The following is a 24749-nucleotide window of genomic DNA, read 5'->3' as shown; positions in this document are numbered from 1 at the left end:
GGAATTTTAACGTGGGACTAAAACCATCTCAAGGTAGACTCTATAAGCTTTACCACAAGTACTCATGGGCTCCAAAACCCCTTCTGGATCACCAGCTAGGTCCGTTTGAAGTTGATGCTATTAAGAGACCTGAATCCGAATCCAAAACGTGTAGAACTTCATCTATTGTCTTCTATAGACCAAAAGTGACGTGGTGAGGTAGAAATAGACTTAGAGAAGGTCTCGGTTTGGTCCCCAATCAACTTCTTTAATAATCCATGCGTTCCTTACGCTTGGTCTCTTTTCTTTCGCCCAAGCAAGTACCTATGCAAATGAAAACACACAAAACTCATTGTGTAGCAACGTTTGTTCAAATTTGTAACAAGTAAATCTAATATAGAACATATGCGCCTCTGGTTTATTAATACATAAGGTAGTCATGGCTATATCTGAGTTAGTTGTGTCCTAATCATCAATGATGGTAAAATTACCCATATATTATATATACATGTTGTACTTATCCATCTTCTGAACACAATCTCATCTAGTCATCTCACCTCACCTCTTCCTATAAGTAGGTACAGCTACACTCTCCTAGAACTTGGATGCACAGTTTGTCTTGTTAGAGTTTATGTCGAATATGTGTACAGACTCGGTTACACTCGGTTACAGTTTAGGACTTGGAGTTTGTTGTCGAAATGACAATAGCTTCACGTCGAAGGACGTGGTTCTCTAAGTGGAATGGTTGAATAGTAAAACAATGTATTAATTGATGAAAACTTTCAGGGATCCCCCATTACATGCCCCTAGGGGGCTATTTATAATCTTAGTACACACTCATGACCTCTAGGGTTTAATGTGTACAGGGGAATTTACATGGATACCCTTATGGTAGAGACTTTAGTGGGGGTATATAATGTCTATTATAACCGTATGCCCCTTGATGGGCTTCTGTCCCGGCCCACATGTGGTGAACAACCTTCCTGGGCGTGACGCTCATATGGGCCTCTTGGCTGAGGCGATCCTCCCTCGGGCGAACCCTTCCAGCTTCGCCCTGATCCTTCGCCCGGAGGAGAGACTTGAAGATGAGTCCTCCAGGTTAGGTGGTGAACCCTCCTGACTTCGTCCTTCAACTTCGCCCGGGTGCTTCGCCTAACTACTTTGCTAGAAGGCGAACCCCTTGGGCTTCGGTCGACGTCTTGCAGATTCGGTGGCTTTGGCGGTTTCGGCAGGTTCAGTTGAAGGCCCTCATGACATGCCTCCAACAAAGTTATACTAGGTGTTAGTAGTAGAGTAAGAGTCGGACTCTATCCTAGAATCTCTCTTAAATAGAGGGACGGATCTGTTGTAACCAAATGGCGACTTAGCATAGTGAAAGGTAGCGGCTGCCGGCGGCGTCCGACTGAGGGTCGTTGTAACTCTGATACGCTGTAATATGCTGGATCAGGGAGGAGCACCCGTAATCAATGCTCTGGGGATGTAGGCTTCGGCTAAACCTCATTAACAAATATCGTGCCTCGGTGTCATCCTCGTGTTTGGATCTCCTATGGCGTTTCTTCTGCATTTGGTTTTCGATATGATTTCGAGGCTGGTTTTATAACATGTCTCACATTTACAATTGTATTATCAGATTTGCTCATAAAGTTGGAGCATTGAGCAACTTGGGGCTTAGCTTTCATGTGTGCGTTCAAGAGATTGTTCCAATATGAAATTTCAGTTCTAAGGCACTTGTATTATCACACCCTTTGGTTGCTTGGAGGCAGCGGCCGGCAGGAATCAAGGTGAGCAGAGGGCCAGAAATGGCGGATGCCCATCGCTGACTTCTCAACAGACAACAGGGAGGAAGTATATTTCTTCTCCCAATTTTTTCTCTTCAGTTTAGACTGGGAGCTTTGGCCAACTCGTTTGTGTGTGTTCCGCAAATTTTGAAATTATGGTCAGATATTCCTACTATTCCGTTTGGTAGTGCACATATCAATTCGAATTATAAAAAGTGAAGATCTGAAATCTTCAAGCCGTCATACCGATTATGTCATAACAATTCTCGTTACAATCAAATAAGGTTTATTTCCTTAAAAAAACAATGAAATAAGGTTTGGCCTTCAACTTTGTCAACCCTATGTTGACGTTTAGTTGGGAGTTTTAGTTTTGCTGGTCCTCTTTGTTTCTATTTCGGCTTTTTGACCGCATCATATCAAGATTGGATTTCTGACTGAATTACTTACACTATTCACCCTACAAATGAGATGATCCATCAGGTGAAATTGTCAAGTGGGTGTATTTGGTGTCACTTAATCCCCTAGATTTCAGATTAAGCTGTCTTTTTTTAAAAGAAATTACTGTTTACTCCAGTGCTCAGCCAGACCGCATTTTAATTTAGTTCGTCCTCCACTGCTGACCTTTGTGTAGTATTTGATCTTTAAACTTTTTTGAGCTAAACAACTATGAAGCTGAGATATTTCACAGAGCCACATAATTCGCGGCTCGTAGATTAAGTTGTATATCAGTCCATGAAAATTCCTTTTTGAACTATGCATGCAAGTATGCAACACGACTAAAAATAGTACCGAATATGTATAAGAAAAATAAGTATGTCCATCACGAGCATGCCATGTTTATGCCCTTTGCCCTGCCTGGCATCTAGTAGCAGTTGTCATGCCTTTCTGTTAGGATACCTTTGATGCTTTTAAAATGTTGCTGGTTTGACTTGAGCATCACAAGTAGAGAAGCCAATAATATTGACGGACCTGACAAAGATCCAAACCAATTTTCATCGAGTCCGAGTTTTTATCCACCTTCTAAAAAAATATACCAGCTATATTTGATCTCTTTTCTCTGCTTGGAGTATTTAGAAATGAAATTTGCCACATGAGCTGATTCATCTCCTAGCTTCCTCCTTAGCAAGTACTATAAAGCCATGAAATGTGTGTGTACACACACCAACACACGCACTAGGAATCTAGTGATGCTAGAACAAAATTATGTAGAGGTACTTTTGTTTTTGTTTCAGAATAATAGCACATTGAGTTATTGTGAACAAAATTAAGTAACATATTTAAACTTGGTATTGAATAATATGCAATTTTGTATGCTAAAATATGTTATAATTTTGTTTAAGTCAGATCATTTTATTGGTCAGTCCTAACTGAACTTCTAGTTTTCAAAAAAGAAGTGCAGGTTCTAGTTAACTTCTTTGGTCAGAGTTGAAATGGTCGTACTACTAGCTAGTCCAACTTCAGGTGTCACATCATTTAAACGTGAGGGTGAGGATGCTTAGGGGGTGTTTAGTTCCAGGGTGTTCGGACACTAATAAAAAAATAATTACAGAATCCGCCAGTAAACAGCGAGACGAATTTATTAAGTCTAATTAATCCATCATTAGCAAATGTTTACTATAGCACCACATTGTCAAATCAGGAGCAATTAGACTTAAAAGATTTGTCTCGCAAATTAGTCACAATCAGTGCAAATAGTTATTATTTTAGCCTATATTTAATTCTTTATGCAGGTGTTCAAACGTTCGATGTGACATGGTGTAAAATTTGTGTGTTTGAACTAAACAGGGCCTTAGGTGGTGTTTGGATCCAGGGACTTAACTTTAGTCTTTGTATTTAGACACTAATTTAGAGTATTAAATATAGACTACTTACAAAACTAATTACATAAATGAAAGCTTATTCGCGAGACAAATTTTTTAAGTCTAATTAATCTATAATTAGAGAATGTTTACTGTAATAGATTCGTGGATTAATTATGCTCAATAGATTCGTCTCGCAAATTAGTCCAAGATTATGGATGGGTTTTATTAATAGTCTATGTTTAATATTTATAATTAGTGTCCAAACATCCGATGTGATAGGGACTTAAAAGTTTTAGTCCCATCTAAATAGTGTCTTAGATAGCAATATTGAAAGTGGAGAAGTGTGACTTCTCGTTTGTTCTGTAGTGACCAAAAACCATGACTTCAAGTTAAAGAGAGAGAAAGTGAGCAAGAACACCTCCAGTGCACAACCTGCAAGCTATCTACCCTCTCCCACAAACAGCGGATCATACACTGAGATGGAGCTCATCATATCATCTATCACAGGTGATCTCACCAGTCGATTAATCTCCTTTCTGATGAACAAGTGTTTCGATACTCTTTACTCGGATGAAAAGGTGAAAAGGCTGGAGCAACTCCTTCAAAGAGTTCACATGGTCGTCCAGGAGGCAGATGGACGATACATCACCAACCATTGTATGCTCACACATCTGAAGACGATAGTCGCAGCGATGTACAGTGGCTACCATGCGCTGGATACCATCAAGTACATGAAGAATAATGAAGGTGCCAATGATCTGGTAAATGACTCATCTGCCTTGTCTTTTGCCACTCCTCTCAAAAGATCTTGCACTACTACTGTTTGTCCTGAAACAAAGAAGAAATTAAGTATGCAGCTACTAGGTGCACTGCAAAACATAGAGACTGTAATTGGTGATATCAATGAGTTTGTAATCCTTCTGGCTGGATGTGAGCGCATGTCCTATAAGCCCTATGATGCCTATCTTTACATCGACAATTTCATGTTTGGTCGACATGTGGAAAAGCAGCATCTGATCAACTTCTTACTGGAAAACAACATTCCGGGTCCTCCAGCCGTAATACCGGTTATCGGTGGTCATAAAGTAGGGAAGAGGACACTTGTAACGCATGTATGCAACGACGAGAGAATTCGCTCTCATTTCTCTCTTATTTTTCACATCAATGGAGCAAACCTTTCAAGAATTACAGAAAATGGAAATATATCTGCAAGGACATTGGTAATTGTGGAGTTCATTTCAGATGTTGATGACAATGACTGGATAACATTTTATTCATCTGTGGCAAACCTTAACAGAGGAAACAAAGTGATAATCTTAACTAAAATACAAAAATTGGAGAGGTTCGGAACTGTCAAGCCCATTGCTGTAGACAGACTGGTGTATGAGGAGTACAGATACCTATTCAAGACACTAGCTTTTGGAAGCGCGAACCCGATGAACCATCCACAACTTGTCCCAATAGTTGAAGAATTTGCAATGCTATTGCGAGGCAGGCTCATCCAAGCCAACATACTTGCAGATGTATTGAGAAAGAATTTGAATGTTCATTTCTGGCTTTTTGCATTAAAAGGGGTCCAAATTACAGTCAAGAAGTATTTGTCCATGAATGGTACCCATCCGCATGAACTTTTTGATCAAGGCCATCCAGTACATTTGACAGACTATGTATTATATCCTGCAGATACTACAGAAAATGCCCCAAACAATGATTTACCTAAGTTGACATTTGGCGACTTGATAACAGGCCGCATTTTCCCACCAAAGGGCAATTTTAATCTAGTTTCATGGGAGTCCAGAATACCACCATACACTTCATTTGTTCACATGGCTCGCTTTTCTCCAAGTCTTGCAGAAGATAAACCGGAATCACACCTGTCAGGGAGGAAACGTCCAAGGTCAGTTTCCTAGTCTTAAGATCAGTGAGAATTCCTTGTGTATGATTCTAGACTTTTTATTATTCTATCCCATTCATGCACTTGGGCACATACGGGGTAAAGTAACAGTTAGATTTTGTTATTCTTTTTCCATAACTTGGTTCATATAACACGAAGCCTAAGCTTTTACAGTTGAGTAAATTGAATAGTTTTATAAGTTAAGAGTGAATAGTGTATGGTATCAGAATCGAGGGATTTTTTGGGACACTCACTACAGTTGTAAGGGTAATATGGACTTACTAATCCCGTCAAGAAAATATATAGAGTTGCTAAAATATAACAAAGTCTGGTGACTGGTGCTTTACATTACAATGTCTCTAAACATGATATCTATTATATACTTGAAAATCCATTAAACTTCCTACAAACGCTCTCAAGTTGCCACATGGCGCTCTAATAAATTAGAGAAAATCCTAGAAAATCTGAGAAAAAAGCAAAACATCCGTACATTGATTTTCATTAAAATTGGTGGGTCCAATATTATAAGCCGTTAGATTAGATTTGACTTAAAGCTAACCGCACTACAACTACGGTCCCACCGGCATCTCACCTCCCCATAGGTACGTACATGATGTACCTAAGTATCGCAACAAAGAAAACACGCAGCTCTCCTTCCTTTTGTATCCTCTTTTTTTTTCCTTGTATATAGTTTCTTTGAAATATGTCTTATTTTTGGCTTGGTATTTTGTAAAGACAAAGAGGAGAAGGGTTAATGCAAAATATAAGTACACTGTAACCACGTAAGGTAATTATTATGTCTATATTCGCGGACAACTAGCTACTAAGCTCATAACTAAAACATCACACCAGCGTTAAATCTAGGTCTTTACAAACATATATAAATTATATCATCGTATCGCTCTTTCCAAATATACATACCTAAATTAGAAATGCAATATTTTAAAATAAAGTTTACACCCATTATATATATAGCCATTTATTATCTATTATATACTAAAAGTCCATTAAACTTCTAGCAAACACTCTCAAGCTGCCACGTGGGACTCCTATAATCATTCCTAAGACACCACATGACACTCTAATAAATTAAAAAGAATCATATAAATTTTGGGCCACGTGGGACTTTTATAATCGCTCCTAAACCACAGCACGTGACACTCTAATAAATTAGAGAAAGTATATAAATTTTGAGAAAAAAACATATGTAACGTTTATTTCAACTTAAATTGGTAGGTCCAATATTATAAACTATTAGATTAAATTAATCTTACAACAACCTAGACATTAGAAATTAGAAGTATATACGGTCACACCTGTACGTACGTGCATATGCTCTCTCCCACCCACTAGCCCACATTGCAAGTACATATATATATATATATAGTACGTATATGTTTCTTCCTTCCTCTAATCATCCCTCTCTCCTATTTATATAATCCTATTTAGAAACCAATACGCTTCCAGTCCGTCACAGTATATCAATTCGTTCATTTTCACTTAAATGGGTGGGTCCAATATTTTATTTTATGCCATTAGATTAGATCTATTATTAAAAAAAAGTAACACCTTCCTCACATATCCATATACATGAGGACAAATATATTATTGTGGACCTGAGCAAAAAATACTTCTTACGTACGTATGATTGAAGAAAGAAATAAAATAGTTATTACTTACTACTGTTCGCCACAAGAAAAATAAACCATAAGCACATATATACTTATAATAAATCATGATAAAGGAAAAAACATATGTACGTACTACGTGTACAATCGGGAAAAAAGGTCGACGTGTTCTAAAATAATATTTCTACAATTTAAAGATAAAATATATTACTCTACAACTTACACAGTTGAACTTGATCTATATATAATTCAAATATAAAATATCAAATCAATGTTCTTTAAATGTTCTATATTTTAAATTATTTTAAAATTACATATCTACTTTATTATTTATATTTATTTAATTAAATAAACTACTAATATCTATGGTCCTAAATACATCACAATACATGGAGCCAACATGTAATAGTTAATGTTATAATAATTTTTAAATAATTTTACATCATATTTTAGTTTAGGGTGTCAGATACCACTAGAGGAATATATAACACTAATTTAAATCTACATATTTAAAAAAATGAAAATAACATAATTTAGTTGTTTTTAAGTAGATATGATTTAATTTTAATTTGTCAAAAAATTGGAATTTTTGAAGACTATTTGATTGGTATTTGAGAAGTGAGAGAATAAATACAACATAGATGTGAAAATAATTATCAAAAATATTTCCAGCCTACGATCTTGCTACATATAATACAACTCCTTAATCCATCTTGATATTTATGGTCATTATGTATGTTTTTTATTTGCTAATAGTTTTGATAACAAATAAATAATCAAGTAACATGTGCGTAATAAACTACTCATACATGATATATTTTCTTATAGTTGAGAAATTCTAGCATGTAATATATAGTTGATGGAGGTATGTCATACATCATACTGACGTTGCCAGAAATATACTACAACGAATTAGTTATTGTAATAAGTTTGAAAAAAATAAATATATTCTTCAAAAGATGTCTCATGTGATTTTGAACAATAGGTGTTGAAAACAAACCTAGCTTTACACTATAGATATTTGTCAAAATATAAATAATAATATAGTGCTTAGGAGATTATCTTGGTAGTATTCTTTTAAAAAATGACTTTGTCCCGGTTACATATAAATTCCTCTATTGTTTTGGGATAAAATTTGACTCATCGAATTTATATGACGAAGGGAGTATAAGCAATATAAGTCTATCTTTAATTAGATAAAGTAGCCTATTAGCTACGTTTTAATGAATAATATTTTCATTAATATATAATAAATCCATAAAGTCATCTATAGCACACAATAAAAAATGTTAGTAAAATTTTGGACACTGAAATGCTAAATATTCTAAAAAAGAATCACATATAGTACAAATATATATGAACCAACTCCATCATTGTGACACAATTTTTTCTTGGTTGTACAGTTTCAAATAATTTTAGTATAGAGTTTATACGTTGCAAGGATAATCAGAAGAAAAACATAACCAATGTCCAAACCTATTATTAACCAAAATATGTTTAAAATGGAATCAAAAAATATTTCAACAATATCATCCTAACATTCGTAATAAAAACTAAAGCAACATTAAATAAGGTGCCTGCGCATATGCGCGGGCTACTTTCCTAGTTATCAGAAAATTGCTCAATAACTAATCAGATTTAATTTACCTGGAAGCGAACCAACCTAGATAAATACAAATCTGTTGCTGCTTCTATGGTCCACTTTTAATTTTACCAATGCCGCAAAACTTGTAGCACAAAATAAAGGTAAATTCCAATTGCTCACCCTTTTAAGTTCACCTCTCTGTGTTCATTTCATGAAGAAAACAAACTGAGTTCAACTATTAACCAAATTTCATTTGTTGTATACATTTTAGGGAAGATTGGTCCAAGGTGCAACCACAAAACCCATTTGCATATTTTTCTCAGTATCAAGCTACTGGCTCAAGGAAGACTAAATAATCAAGAAATCCATCCCGATGGAAAAATTTCAAGTTTAGTTGGATCTGAGCATGGTACTCAGTACTCACGGGTCATCACTAATCCCCTCGCCTTCCTGGGCTGATAAAAAAAGGCAGCCGCCCCACTGCACAACACTCTGTCGTGATGAACAGCAAGTCCTTAGCTAGGACGAAACGAACTACAGCAAAATGGATTATAAAAACGTCTATTATCTGAAGAAAGACGCGTTTTCTACTCTTCTCAATTTTCAGAACCACCTCATCATGAACAAAGACGTCTTTTGAGACGTTGTGAATAACGTGCTGCGTACATTTACACATATTTTCTTTCTTTCTTTAAATTTTGTTTGAAAAGAAAATCCTGAAAAACACTCACGATCATTCGCTCCCCACGATCTGAATAGCGTTCTTTGTTCAGATCGTGGGAAGCCCTTGCCAGCGCGGGGATAATCGTGATCATTCCCGCGCTGGCCACCACGCGCCGGATCAAGCCACCGCTGCTGGCTCTCGTCCTGGCCTCCTGGGCTGCCAGTAGCTAGTCCTCGTGCAGCTGGCCTTCGCTCTTCTCTATGTACAATCTTGCTAAATGCAGTTTCTAAATGCAAACAGTACAGGTAACTAACAGCATGCATGCGTTTAGTTCACTACATATATCCAGGGCAAGGTTTGAGTGGCCCGGGACGAAGCTAAGAGCGGAGGCCTTAATATAAACATTTAAATATAATATTTTACATATATTTTTTCTTAAAGTCTTTATCCATTGCACTCATCTACCTGTTTCTTTTCTCTTTTTTCTGCCTGATGTATACTTTTTCACCTTTTCGACCGCATGATATCGAGAATAGACCGATAATTAAAAAAAATACGGTGATTGAACTAATTAATTACACAAAGCTACAAAAGTACTGGATTAATTCAAACAGATTATACAAATCATTAGGCTCCGTTCGAATGTACCAGTTCAATTAAGCTGCTCCCTCTTTTACCGTCACCATGTTTCCCGAACTGATAAACTGTATATTTATTTAATATTTTGTATATAGAATTTTCTTTAAAAAATCAAATTACTCTATTTTTTAAGTTTGTAATGATTAATACTTATAAATCGTTTTGATTTTTTTTCATAGTCGAACTTATTTAAGTTTGTCCAAGTTTACAGAAAAATATAACAACATTTTTAGCACAAAACAAACATACTATCAAAATATTAAATGTTAGTTCTAATGAATCTAATTTGGTGTCATAGATGTTGCAAAATTTTTCTATAAACTTGGTCAAACGTAAAGAAGTTTGATTAGGGAAAAAAAGTCAAAACGACTTATAATATGAAACGGATGGAGTTGCATAAAACTTAGTTTGTATGATTGCAGCCATACTTCATCAATTGATCACTTAACGGCTTGCTTTAATTCTTGGCAGGCTATTATATTAGTGGTTAGGATGTCATGGACTAGTATATTTTGTTTGTGAACATAATTGTATCACTAGCCACTATGACCTCTAGTGTTACTTCTAAATGTTTTCAGATAGATAGAAATCAGTTCTACGGACCTATTTCTTCTTTATTTCCTTTGTTCTGATCACCATGTGAGCACTATTCAAGTGTTATTTGCTTTATTACTTATGGTTCAGAGGGCAGGTCCTTGATGCCTTCTAGAGGTCTATTACAGCCTGGTAAGTAAATATGGTCCCTTTCTCTTGAGTAACTTCACTAACTTATTTAAGATAGTTTTTTTTTACCGGATAAGATAGTTTTTTTTTTTTGAAACAGCCTACACAAGACAGTGTGACGTTTCATATGGATAGAGCGGAAAAAAATTATAAGTCTACAACCTTAGGAGGCTATAGCCCAGAATGAGAAAAAAACCACCACACCGTGCGCCTACATCCAGAACTCGCTACTGAACAAATAGGAACATGACATCCCTAAAGGAAATGCTCTTCTAAATGATGCCTTCACGAAGGATATGACACTGAAAGTGCCACCGCAGCCCGTCCAGGAAATCCATGCCATCGTTTTCACCTGAAGAAAACCAACATGAAGGGTAGGAAAAGATCACACAACAACGCCCCAAAGGGAGAGCAACGCTAGTAGGTATCGCTGTTACCTGACCGAATGGGCTAGGCTCCCTCGTGTGTCAAGCTCGCCCATTGGAAACAGAAGCCACCCCCAACAGCACACCTTCGACGTGCAGCCACCGCGCCAGCGCCTCACCGCCGGCCAACCATCAAGCAGGAAATTGTGACCTTCGATATGCTTGGAATCCATCCACACTGATAGGTTGGAGAGAGAGAAGGTGAGAGAGAAGAATGGATCCCCTCTCCCCAGCACTAGCCTACCAATGTGGCCATCTTGTTGTAGCAAGGCGCCATCACACGAGGACTAGTGTGCCAAACCTGTCTCTCGCGATCCCGCCTACGCCCCACCGGCTCTGCCTGCACCGGTCATAGCCTCCCATCGCCCCGCGCCGCCCCTGTCACCGTTGTCCCATCGCCATCGTCGCCATCAGCAACACAGGGAAGGGTATGGTTGGGGCGCTACCACCTCGCTGCCACACATAGCCGGTGCCACGACTGTTGCCCACCCTGTCCTCCAAAGTCGCTATCGTCGCTGAGAGCCACCCGGGGACGTTGGATCCAGGCGGGCGGCCACCACCTCACAGGTCAGCACGAAACACCCACACGCCGGTCATACCGTGCCGGCCTCCCATGCTGGCCATGCCGCTCAACACCTCCACAGTCATGCGCCGCATCGTCTTCACGGCCTCCTGTGTCGTACCGCTCCGCATTGGTGTAACATCTTGAAAATTAACAATTTTCTAATCTTGCATCATGCCGATTCTTCTGTTTTTAATAACCTTTTAAACCTAGCAAAATATAATTAGAGGGACCTCCAAAAACTAATATGCATAAAATCCCTATCTGGTATTTAACTTCTTTTGTGTTTTTCATTTAAAAATATATTTGGTTAAATTGAGGTATTTCTTGATTTGGTTTTAATTTAAAAACCTTCTTTCAACTAAAATTCTTTTATTCAAATTTAGTTTGAAAACCCTTTCTATTTTTATGAATTATGGTGCAAGAAAATCCTCCAATATTACCCTTGAAACTAAACCAAAGCAATTCCAATTTTATTGGAATTAATTATCGACATGTTCTTTGATTTCCAAACCTATCCTTAATTCCTGATCCAAGTATTCAAATTCCTCCTTCTAATCTAGCCACCAATTTAATCCATGTGGCTTGATTTCCTATTTGGCACAAGAGTAGCAATATTATAAATATTAGAATGATTGCTCTTGTGCTAAGAAAAATATATTTCAATTTTTATTCCCTTCTTTCAAATTAATTCCCTATTAGCCACAAATAATTCTCCTATCCAAATCTCTTCCAAATTTATATTCTAACCATCCAAATCCCATTCAAAATTTAGAAAAGCATTTGTTTTCAGTATGGGCCAAAGTCTCTTCCTTTCTTCCTTTTTAGCCCATGGCCCAGGTCAGCCCAGCCATCCCTCCCAACCGGACCGTGGAGCAGCCAGCCGAGCCGCCGCTCTTTCTCTCCCCGTGGGCGCGCGTGGCACACGCATGCGCCACCACCGCCGTTGCCGTGGCTTTGAGCCGCCGTCGCCCATACTTCAGGGCGCCGACGCCATGCCGTGTCCTCCCTCCGCCGCCGCCCAACTCCCCCGCGGCCGCCGTGTGCGCGCGCCGCCACTAACAGCCAATTGGAGAACGAAGCCGGCGCCGTCGTCCTCTTCCCCACGTCGCCGCTGCCGTGCATCCTGCGCTGTTCTCCATCGGAACCGACCTACTCTAGCGCCTCTCGCCACCTATAAATAGCCGGTGAAGCCCCCTCTCTTCTTCCACAACCGAGCCTCGAGCTCTGTCTCTCTCTCTCTCTCTCTTCTCATGTCAAGCCACCGCCGGCCGCCGTTGATCTCCTCCACCGGAGCCCCATCCAAGCCCTCGCGCCCTTCTCTTTCATCCCGTATCAAGCCCCACCGGAGGTTTCTCTCTCCTAGCCGGACGAGGCTTTATCCTCGCTGTTCCAGCCATATCTCTCTCTCTCTCTCTCTCTCTCTCTCTGTGCGCCAGCCACCAGCCCCTTTGGGGGATTTTGGACTATTTGCCATTCACTTAGATGTAGCATTCCCAAATGCCATCTTTCCAAATAACTTAGACAGTTTGCCCCAGGTCCTCACAAATCAGCTCTCCTCTGCCATTTTACACCCAATTTCAGGTCCCATGGCTGCCACATCACCAACCAAGGTGGCACTGAGAGCGTTAAAGGATGGGATTTGTGCCTTACCCCAGCGGGCACTTAGATGGAGCCATAACCCCCAAAATCCAAACCCTAGACAATCCGATATGCAACAAAAACAACCAAATCTAAGACAAATTGTTGCCAAACTGAAAAAGAGAAGGGGAAAACGGATTTATCTCACACCTCGTTGGCTGTCGCAGCTCCGTCGCCGGTGAATCGACAGCGCCGCCGCCGCCGCAGGAGTGAGACCGGGCTGAGTGAAAACGAGAGTAGAGAGGGATATGTGGTGAGGCTGAGAGGGGCAGGGGTAAGATGGACATTTCACGCTCTCAGTGCCACCTTGGTTGGTGATGTGGCAACCGTGGGACCAAAATTGGGTGTAAAATGGCAGAGGAGAGCTGGTTTGTGGGGACCTGGGGCAAATTGTCTAAGTTATTTGGGAGGATGGCATTTGGGAATGCTACATCTAAGTGAATGGCAAATGGTCCAAAATCACCCTTAGGTGCGCCATACTCGGGAACACCACTGGCCACAGGCGTCTCCACCTCCTGGCCACCGGAGCGCCAACGCCCCGCTCGTCCTCTCCACTCTCTATCTTGGCTTCCTGTGAAACAGAGAAAAGAAGAGAAAACGGGAGGAAGAAGAAGAAGGAAAAAAGAAAAGGGTTAAATAGATAGAAAGGCTCACAGGTGGGCCCCTGCACAGTAGCATTTTATATTTTCCCTATTTAATTCAAATCCTATTTTTTAGAAGCCCATATCTCCTAAACCGTAGATCCGATTACAGTGAATCAAACCTTGGACCTAAATTCATTTAAATTCAAAATCTACATTTTGATACCAATTTTTCTATTTTATAATTTTATTTGAATTTCCCTAATTTATTTAAATGCCATTTGCTTTTCAAATATCTCCTTTTACTCCAAAATACCCTTTACCCACTAAAAAGCCGCCGGTTAGAACATTACGCCTTCTATGGGGACGTTCGCGGTCTATTGGCCCCGACATCGAACCATTGGTTGTAAAGCCCGGAAAAACCAAACCTAAGGTCGAAGTGCTGCTCCTAGTACCCCATGCCTCGATGCGTATAGTGGTCGGAGCTTCACTATTTCCTCGACCTCCACAGCACACCACACAGTTAGCTCTCGAGCTCTGTGTGATCCTAGCCGCCCCACCGCCACTCACGGTTGTCAGAGTAACACTTCCGCCCTACTAAACCTATACAAACCTTCTAATCCCTCTAGCCGATATGATGTCTGTCGACATCGGCTAGAGAAAATACCAAACCTAGTCGTTATGCTCTAGCATCGACTAGCACACAACCAAACCCTAGCTGACACCTTGCTAGTTAAATCCCAACCATCATCCAAATTCCACACCTACCAGTATCGCCTATCCCCTATACTCAACCACCTACTCTCCTAGAACCTATACATAAAATATAAAGCCTAGCGGATATGCTACCCTACTCCAAATTCGGCTTAAATATAACCAAACCCTAGGTATTATACTACCCCAACCTACCACCAGCTAATACTAGCTACATACTCACTTAACCAGTTATATCCCTTACTATCCAAGCAACCAAGGCCCACACAAGAAATATAAGCGACATTAGTTTCTTGATCCCCTTTCCACCTTAGCCTCCAACCCTTTAGAAACCATACATAAAATATTAGCCAATAATCCCTATACCCTATGAAGGAGATATTTATATCGTAAACCTAGCCCTTCTCACCATTTTATCGTTTTTCTCGTTATTCTATAACTTTTATTGAATTTGGTTCTTCATCTTATTTAGTAGAGTCTATTGTCTTTTGGATGGTAACCTGTGGTATTTCGAGGACCGGATAATCAGGTTGCCTATCTTGGATTTATTTGCGTTGGAGCAAGGCAAGTTATTATTCCTCTCCTTTGAGCTTAAATACCCTATATTCTATATCTCTATTCTATGCATTAGCCATACATGATTTTGAATGCATAACCTGAACATGTAGCAAACCAGATATATGCTAGATTTTGCTTAGTGATGCCTAGTTAGCTTATGCATAAAATTTAATGAACATAGATTGGAACAATACGCTAGAAATGGTTGATTTCTGGGTGGCTAGTACTGTTTCAACCGATATAAGCACTACCAAGTACATGCGAAGAACGAACGAGTACGACCACAATTCTCAAATGGGTATAGACCTAGCAAAGTAAGTTATCTAGCAAAGGTGGTACCTCTGTATAGTGGTTCTTATTTAAGTCCTCGAGTATAAGGCAATTTTATTCCGAGCAGGGCAAGTGTGATATTTACCGAGTCGCAGGTAAATATCTTGATTATCTCACGAGCTGTGTGTGTGATTTTATGAAACTCTGATTGCAAGTCGCTGGTTAATATCTTGATTATCTCACGATCTGTATGTGTGATTTTATGAAACCCTGATTGCGATGACATGGTGTCATACAATCAGTTCTCCCTAAATACTCCGGGAATGCCAGAATTCCTCACGCTGCTGATAATGTACGTTCAGAGCGCATGGGCACTAGAGTTTATGGAACAGGTACCATTGCCACAGTTGAGATTTGGTGACTTGCTAACAGGCCATATTTTTCCACCGAAGGGTGATTTTACGTTAATTTCATGGGAGTCGAGGATACCACCATACACTTCATTTGTTCACATGACTCGCTTCTATCACCCTTGTCAGGGAGGAAGCATCGGAGGCCATTTTTCTAGTCTTGTGATGAACTTAGGAAAAAAATTGTGTGGTTCTAGATTTTCTCTCCTTATAGTAGCATAATGAGATCTCATTCTCAAAATGGATTCCATTCTACTTCGTGGTAGTAAAATCTTGTAATTTTATCTACTCTAGCATAGATGCGAAAAAATGTCTCACTAACTCTAGTACTGTGTAATATGAACAATTCCATATATACTGATAACAGTTATGCTTTGTCTAGTATGATTTGTTAAATTTATGAGATTTGCTCCGGTCTAGCAAAAAGTACCTCGAGGTATCGGTACCTCACGGTACTAAATCGTTTCCGATCGTTGGATCTAGCTGGGCAGGATGGGCATTGTGATTCAACGATCGGAAATGATTTGATACCGTGAGGTACCGGTACCTCGAGATACTTTTTGCTGCACTGGAGCAAATCTCTAAATTTATAACCTAAACAACTACGGAGCTGAGATTTCGGGGTATGAGGAATTTTTCCACCAAAGGCGTTTCTTCCGCATTTGGTTTCCGATGTGATTTCGGGGCTGGTTTTATAACATGTCTCACATTTACAATTGTATTAGCAGATTTGCTCATAAAGTTGGAGCATTGAGCAACTTGAGGCTTAGCTTTCATGTGTGCGTTCAAGAGATTGTTCCAGTATGAAATTTCAGGTCTAAGACACTTGTATTCTCACACCCTTTGCTTGCTTGGAGGCAGCGGCCGGCCGGAATTAAGGTGAGGGGAGGGCCAGAAATGGCAGATGCCCATTGCTGACTTCTCAACAGACAACAGGGAGGAAGTATATTTCTTCTCCCCAATTTTATTTTCTGTTCTGTTTAGACTGTGAGCTTTGGCCAACTCCTTTGTGTGTGTTCCTCAAGTTAAGAAATTATGGTCATATATTCCTAATACTTCCGTTTGGGACTGCACATATCAATTCGAATTATACAACGTAAAGATGTGAAATCGTAAAGCCATCATCTATACCGTTGATCTAAAATCTTCAAGCCGTCATACCGTTTATGTTATAAAAATTCTCCTTACAATGAAATAAGGTTTAGTTCCTTTAAAAAAAATACAATGAAATAAGGTTTGGACTTCAACTTTGCTGGTCCTCTTTGTTTCTATTTCGACTTTTTGACCGCGCGCATCATGTCAAGATTGTATTTCTAACTGAATTGCTTACACTATTCACCATACAAATGAGATGAACCATCAGGTCAAATTGTCAAGTTGGTGTATTTGGTGTCACTTAATCCCCTAGTTTTCAGATTGAGCTGTTTTTTCTTTTAAAAAAAACTACTGTTTACTCCAGTGCTCAGCCAGACCTCATTTTAATTTAGTTCATCCTCCACTGCTAATCTTTGTGTAGTACTCCCTCCATTCCAAAATATAAGGCACAACCACCCTTAATCCAAAGATCAAGAAATAATTATTATCATCTTGTAGTTTGGATCATCCTAATAAATATTAATGCATGCATCCAATATGATTAGATAACATGAGAGTGGAGGATTTAAAAAAGTAATAATTTAATGGAGAAGATGTCATAATTAATTGCATGCTTGTATGTATGCCTTATATTATAGAACATCTCAGAAAAGTGGTTGTGCCTTATATTATGGAATGGAGGGAGTATTTGATCTTTAAAATTTTTTGAGCTAAACAACTATGAAGTTGAGATATTTCGCAGAGCCACATAATTTGCGGCTCGTAAATTAAGTTTTATATCAGTCCATAAAAATTCCTTTTTTAAACTATTCATGCAAGTATGCAACACCACTAAAAAAATTACCGAATAAGTATAAGAAAATAAGTATGTTCATCACAAGAAGGGCATGTTTATGCCCTTTGCAGCCTGGCATCTAGTAGCAGTTGTCATGCCTCTCTGTTAGGATACCTTTGATGCTTTTAAAATGTTGCTGGCTTGACTTGAACATCACAAGTAGACAAGACAATAATTCTGACAGTCCTGACAAAGATCAAAACCAATTTTCCAAAAAAAAAATGCCAGCTACATTTGATCTCTTCTCTCTGCTTGGACTATTTAGAAATGGAATTTGCCACATGAGCTGATTCATCTCCTTCCTCCTTAGCAAGTACTATAAAGCCATGAAATGTGTACACACACGCACTAGGATTCTAGTGATGCTAGAACAAAATTATATAGTACTTTTGTTTTTGTTTCAGAATAATAGCATTAAGTTATTGTGAACAAAATTAAGTAACATATGTAAATTTTGCATTGAATAATATGCAAGTTGTATGCTAAAATATGTTATAATTTTGTTTACTTTATGATAACTTTGAGTCATATCATTTTGGTAAGTCCTAACTGAAGCTCTAGCTTTCAAAAAACAAGTGCAGGTTCTAGTTAATTTCTTTGGTCAGAGTTCAAATGGTCATACAACTAGCTTAGTCCCACTTCAGGTGTCACATCATTTAAACGTGAGGGTGAGGATGCTTTTACAACAATGTGGAGAAGTGTGACTTCTCGTTTGATCTGTAATGACCGAAACCATTACTTCAAGTTAGATAGAGAGAGAGACAGAGATAGAGCAAGAACACCTCAAGTGCACAACCTTCAAGCTATCTACCTTCTCCCACAAACAGAGCATCATACCCTGAGATGGATCTCATCGTATCATCTATCATAGGTGATCTCACCAGTCGATTAATCTCCTTTCTGATGAACAAGTTTTTAGATAATCTCTACTCCGGGGAAAAGGTAAAAAGGCTGGAGCAACTCCTTCAAAGAGTTCACATGGTTGTCGAGGAGGCAGATGGGCGATACATCACCAACCGTTGTATGCTCACACATCTGAAGATGATAGTCGCAGCCATGTACAGTGGCTACCATGTGCTGGATACCATCAAGTATGCGAAGAACAACGAAGGTGTGAATGATCTGGTAAATAACTCATCTGCCTTGTCTTTTGCCACTCCTCTCAAACGATCTCGCACTACTACAATTTGTCCTAAAACAAAGAACAAATTCAGTATGGAGTTACAAGGCGTACTGAAAAATATAGAGACTGTACTTGGTGATATCAATGAGTTTGTCATCCTTCTAACCGGATGTGAGCGCATGTCCCATAGGCCCTATGATACCTATCTTTACATCGACAATTTCATGTTTGGTCGACATGTGGAAAAGCAACATCTAATTAACTTCTTGCTGGAGAACAACACTATTGGTCCTCCACCTGTACTACCAATTATCGGTGGTCGTGGAGTTGGGAAGAAAACACTTGTTGCACATGTATGCAACGATGATAGGGTTCGATCTCATTTCTTTTTTATTTTCCACATCAATGGAGAGAACCTTGGGGGAATTACCGAAAATAAAAATCTGTCAGAAAGGACATTGTTAATTGTTGAGTTTGTTTCAGATGTAGATGACAACGACTGGGGAACATTTCATTCATCTCTTATGAGCCTTAACAAAGGAAATAAAGTGATAATCTTGAGTAGAATTAAGAAATTGGAGAGATTTGGAACTGTCAGGGCCATTACTCTTGACAGAATGGTGCATGAGGAGTACAGATACCTATTGAAGACGCTTACATTTGGAAGCGCAAACCCTATGGACTATCCACAACTTATTCCAATAGTGGAAGAATTCGCCGTGCTATTAGGAGGCAGACTCACCCCGGCCAACATAATTGGATATGTATTGAGAAATAATTTGAATGTTCATTTCTGGCTTTCCAGATTGAAAGGGATCCGATTTGTAGTCAAGAAGAACTTGTCTATGTCCGGTAGCCATCCAAACGAACTTTTTGATCAGGGCCATCCAGCACATTTGACAGACTACATATTGTACCCTGCTAGCACCTCAACTGATTCTACCAAGAACGATTTACCTAAGTTGACATTTGGGGACATGCTAGCAGGTCAAAATTTTCCACCAAAGGGTGATTTTAATCTAGTTTCATGGGAGTCAAGGATACCACCATACACTTCATTTGTTCACATGGCTCGCTTTTGTCCGAGTTTTGCTCAAGATCATCTGGAATCACCGTTGTCCGGGAGGAAGCATGCAAGGCCATTTTCTGTGTCTTATGATGAATAACTTTGAGAAAATTCCTTATGTATGATGGATTTTGGACTTCTTTTATTCAATCCCATCCATGCCCTTAGGCCACAGAAGTGGATCAAAACAACATCTCAGCCTCTCAGGCCATGTAGGAAAAAGAGAAAGAAAATCACTAGCATCACAAAAGCCTTTGGGGACGCAGATAGTTATCTCAACTTTAGGGTGCCATAATGAGATCTCAAAAGCCTTTGGTGTATATTCTAAAACGTGTGTTATTATATGTATTGTTGTGTAATATGAACCCTTACATACTGATTATATAATCCTCCCCTGAGCAGTATTTAATTTGTTAAGTGCTTTAAGATAAATAATTATGAAGCTGAGATATTTTGCAGAGCCAAAAAATTGACAGCTCATATATAATACTAGAAAAATACCCGTGCTTTGCAATGGGTAAAAACGTTTTTGGATTGCTATACATTATACTTCTTCCTTGGTTTTATACCGAAAGTCTATATATCCCTTTCTTTTTATCCCCTGTTCAGACCGCTACCTCCCTCTGTCAGAACCCTTACCGCGTGCGGAAAAAAGGCGTCTTAAAAAAAGCGGATTAAAAAAACCAGAAAAAAAAGGGAGCAAAAAAGAAAAAGAAGAAAAACGGGCGTAAAAAGAACAAAACGGATAAAAAGTATACCCACCGGAAAAACCAGCGAACAAAAAACGGATGAAAAAAAAGAAAAGAAAACGGCGACCAAAAAAGGAAAAACAGCAAAAAAAACAAAAAAAACAAAACGGACGAAAAAAAAAGTACGCAGAAGCTTTACTAATTTTTTTATTAAGTATAGATATAGATTTTATATGACCATAACTCCATTTACGATTATTTTCAACTGTGACAAAAAAAAATAGAAATAAATATTGGGCTCTGCACAAACAAACTTCTGGAAGAACTGCGCTCTTCCAAAATGTAGATCTTCTCATGGCTAATAATTCAAAGCAGTGTGAACGACAGATCGTCTACAGGCCAAACCATCCTTACTGCCTCCTTTGTCATCTCCATCCAGAGTCATCGTCACATCTCCTGTAAACTTGTCAATTTTTAAGACGTATGTAGCAAGTGTTCCAGAGCTTCTGAAGTTTCGTGACTAGTCACCTGTTTAGACCGGCCTCTAAGGGCACTTTGGCCACTTGTACATAACAACTAATTAATCTGCTCTATTAATGTAGTAGGCAGTCTCTTGCCACCATTTTTTAAAAATAAAGCAATGAATATTGAAAAAAAAAAAGGATGCCAATCATGCACATATCCTATGTTGCATTGGTTTGCTGCTCTGTCAAGTATATCAACCAGACGTAGATTGTGTTTAGATTCAAGGCGTAAAGTTTTGGCATGTCACATCGGATATACGGATATATATTTGAAGTATTACACATAGTCTAATAACAAAAACAAATTATAGAATTTGCCTATAAACCGCGAGACGAATTTATTAAGCCTAATTAATCCGTTATTAGCAAATGTTTACTGTAGCACCACATTGTCAAATCATGGCGCAATTAAGTTTAAAAGATTCGTCTAGCAATTTACACGTAATCTATGTAATTAGTTATTTTTTTTATATTTAATACTCCATGCATATGTCCAAACATTCGATGTGACACAGTGTAAAATTTTATCAGGGGATCTAAACATGCCGTAGTAGTTGCCCTGTCCTTCTCGCAACTCACAACGCAATGACGAAAATGCTTTTCAAAGATGCCTGCTTGACCTGAACATCAGAAAGAGTTGAAGCCAACAATTCCGACAAACCTAGCAAACATCCCAAAAACCAATTTGAGAAAGCCATCCCAGATGAAATTCCACAAATCATATATACCACCCACATTTGATCTCCTTTTTCTGCTTGAACAATCAGGACATGGAGCTTGCGGTATCAGCACTAACCGGTGAACTCGTCAGCCGGTTCATCTCCTTCCTCCTGAGCAAGTACTCGAGCCATGAAATTTCAGAGGAGAAGCAGCTGGAAAGACTGCAGCAGCTGATCCTACGAGTATCCACGGTCATCGAGGAGGCGGATGGGCGATACATCACCAACTCCGGGATGCTGATGCAGCTGAAGGGGCTTGCAGATGCCATGTACCGAGGCCACCATGTCCTGGACATGTTCAGGTGCAGGAACAAAATTCAGGAGAATTCCATCAAGGAGGTTAGCAGCCCATTTCCTCCTCTCAAACGTTTTCGCGCAATTGTTGATGCTGCTGGGCACGACAAGGCCAGCAGGTACCTTGAGCTGCATAAAACTTTGGGGATTTTAGAAACAGCTGTTGATCACATGGCAGAATTTGTGGTGATTTTGGGTGGATGCGAACGAATGTCGCGGAGGCCATATGATGCATACCTGCACATAGATAACTTCATGTTTGGCCGTCATACTGAAAAGCAGAGGCTCCTGAATTTCCTGTTGGAATACAACTCACAAGGTCTGCCTCCTGTTCTTCCAATCATTGGTAGCCTTGCAGTAGGGAAGAAAACTCTGGTTGCGCATGTCTGCGCCGATGAGAGGGTTCAATCTCAGTTCTCTTCAATTTTGCATTTGAATGAAGATGATCTTTTGAGATTAGCACACAGTGATACTCTCTTATCAGGGAAGATGTTGGTAGTTGTTGAATTTGTTTCAGATTTGAATGAAAAGAATTGGGAGGAATTCTATACATCTCTGACACAAATGAATCAAGGAAGCAAGGTGATCACCATAAGCAGGTTCAGAAAATCAGAGAAACTTGGAACTGTGAAGCCAATTTTACTTGACATCCATTCATACGAAGAATTGAGCTACCTCTTCAAGACGCTCGCATTTGGGAGTGCAAATCCTAGGGACCATCCACGATTACTGCAAATAGCCGAAGAATTTGCCATGCAATTGCAGTTGAAAAGTTCACTTGTCGCAGCGAATTTTCTTGCAGATGTATTGAGAAGGAATTTGGATGTCAACTTCTGGCTTTGCATGCTGAACAGGTGCATAACAGTGGCTGAAAAGAACTTCTCCTTGTACGGTGAGCATACAAGGTTACTTCTTGAACAAGGTCATCGTGTAGACATCACCAATTTTGATTCATCTCCAGCTGCTCCGTTGCACATCGTACCATGTATTGGTGCCAATAGTACAGGGAAGGACTTGCCAAGGGTTAAATTTACAGAACTATTACTAGATCCTAGTGTTAGACCAAAAGGTGAGTTTACTCTAGTGTCATGGGAATCAAGGCTACCTCCTTATACATCATTTGTTCACTTTGTTCCAAATTATTCTCAAGATTTTCCTGAAGATAAACCCTTGTCAGGAAGGAAGCGTCGAGGAGATCCTTCCTAATCTTACAGACATTATTTTCATTAATTTGTAGGTATGATATTTGTCAATGATATATGTGTCATTGTATATATGTACTAGTAGACAAGGGTTAGGATAGTATAGTCTTCTCCCATGTCAGGAATGCCTCTTGTACTCAACATATGCCCTTTGGGCCTAACTCAATACATCAAGTCTATTCCTCATTTTTCTCTCTTCTCATAAATTGACAATATTGTAATTCGGATATTGGACACTAAAAGGAGTGACATAACCACGACATTTTGAATTCTGAGAAGCTGGTAGCTGTTTGTTTTCCCCTTGCTGAAAATAGATCTTATGTATTGCCACCATCTTATATATCTTACCTTCAGAAGCTCATCATTCAGAACTTCTTACAATTGGAAAAACAGAAGGAACTCAGAACTGAATTAGTGATTGTTTTTAAGGAATACATGAATTTCCATCATATTCAGGCAATGAACCAAACCGAGCTATACTAGTTTTTTCTATTTTTCCTCAAATGAAAGATCCTGTTGAATAACATCAACACTAAGATGTGAGCAATGAGGTGTGAAAACCAAAACTGGACAGATCATAAAATTCAATTCAGTTAAAAATCAAACCACCTCTTAAATTCAAAAGCCATGTCACTATGAGTAACTGAGCTGCAGTTATTGTGTACCTGCGGTAAATATAATTTTGAAATTTAACAGCGACGTGGTCTCAAAAAGATAAACCAATACAAACTTTATTTTTAAGAAAATGAAATATCTAATAAAATCATAATAATATTTTGAACAAACCTACTCATAGTATATCTTTCTTTGACCTGCTACAATGTTATTGGTCAAAATTATAGTTTGACTACATGTATTACGGGTGCCACCTTATTGATGGCCCGCCGGCCTGGATACATTATAGAGCAAATGTAATCGTACGTACTTAAGATTAATCATGAAGTTAACAAACATATCTGGCTATCTGCCACCCACTGGTTCAGAGATGGACAAAAAGGAGCTTTAAATATTTAGTCAACGTGTCCTTGTCAAACAAAAAAGAGGAAATTCTACTAACAATAAACAGAATGAATGGAAGTCTAGCATCCAGGTACAAGATAGAGTCATTTTTGTCACAGAGAAAAATGCAACTACTACAAACATGGCAGGAACCAATTTTACGAGATTAAAGATGGAGCTCTCCATACCTGCAGTTGCAAGTGATAAACAAATGACATAATTAAGCTGATTCATCTCCTTCCACATAAACTGCTCACAGTACGTTAAGCAAGTCATCTTATTGAGGAGGTGGACACATGAGGCAGGCATGACCATCTCAATTATTAGTACATTTGTTCGGAATCTAGTGA

The 24749-nt window shown here is 38.9% G+C and overlaps 2 protein-coding genes and 1 pseudogene across 2 annotated transcripts; all 3 read left to right on the top strand.

Moving 5' to 3' along the window:
• The first annotated feature begins 4324 nt into the window (after window positions 1-4324).
• On the top strand, window positions 4325-9220 carry LOC127753459 (uncharacterized; annotated as a pseudogene).
• A 9344-nt stretch (window positions 9221-18564) lies between these two features.
• Window positions 18565-20359, top strand: LOC127753220 (disease resistance protein RGA2-like). Its single transcript, XM_052278693.1, has one exon. It carries the CDS (start codon window positions 18627-18629, stop codon window positions 20070-20072), a length of 1446 nt encoding a protein of 481 aa, XP_052134653.1. The 5' UTR covers window positions 18565-18626; the 3' UTR covers window positions 20073-20359.
• A 1477-nt stretch (window positions 20360-21836) lies between these two features.
• LOC127752889 (putative disease resistance protein At3g14460) lies at window positions 21837-23672 on the top strand. The gene has a single exon (XM_052278329.1). It carries the CDS (start codon window positions 21956-21958, stop codon window positions 23402-23404), a length of 1449 nt encoding a protein of 482 aa, XP_052134289.1. The 5' UTR covers window positions 21837-21955; the 3' UTR covers window positions 23405-23672.
• Window positions 23673-24749: the final 1077 nt, after the last annotated feature.

The sequence above is a fragment of the Oryza glaberrima genome, chromosome 10 (genome assembly GCF_000147395.1).
Source record: "Oryza glaberrima chromosome 10, OglaRS2, whole genome shotgun sequence".
Taxonomy (NCBI): domain Eukaryota; kingdom Viridiplantae; phylum Streptophyta; class Magnoliopsida; order Poales; family Poaceae; genus Oryza; species Oryza glaberrima.
Note: the sequence above shows the minus strand (reverse complement) of the source record. Positions and strands in the feature narration are given on the sequence as shown.

Excerpts from the sequence above, each read along its gene's own strand:
- LOC127753220 (XM_052278693.1), top strand. The coding sequence starts at position 18,627 with ATGGATCTCATCGTATCATCTATCATAGGTGATCTCACCAGTCGATTA.
- LOC127752889 (XM_052278329.1), top strand. The coding sequence starts at position 21,956 with ATGGAGCTTGCGGTATCAGCACTAACCGGTGAACTCGTCAGCCGGTTC.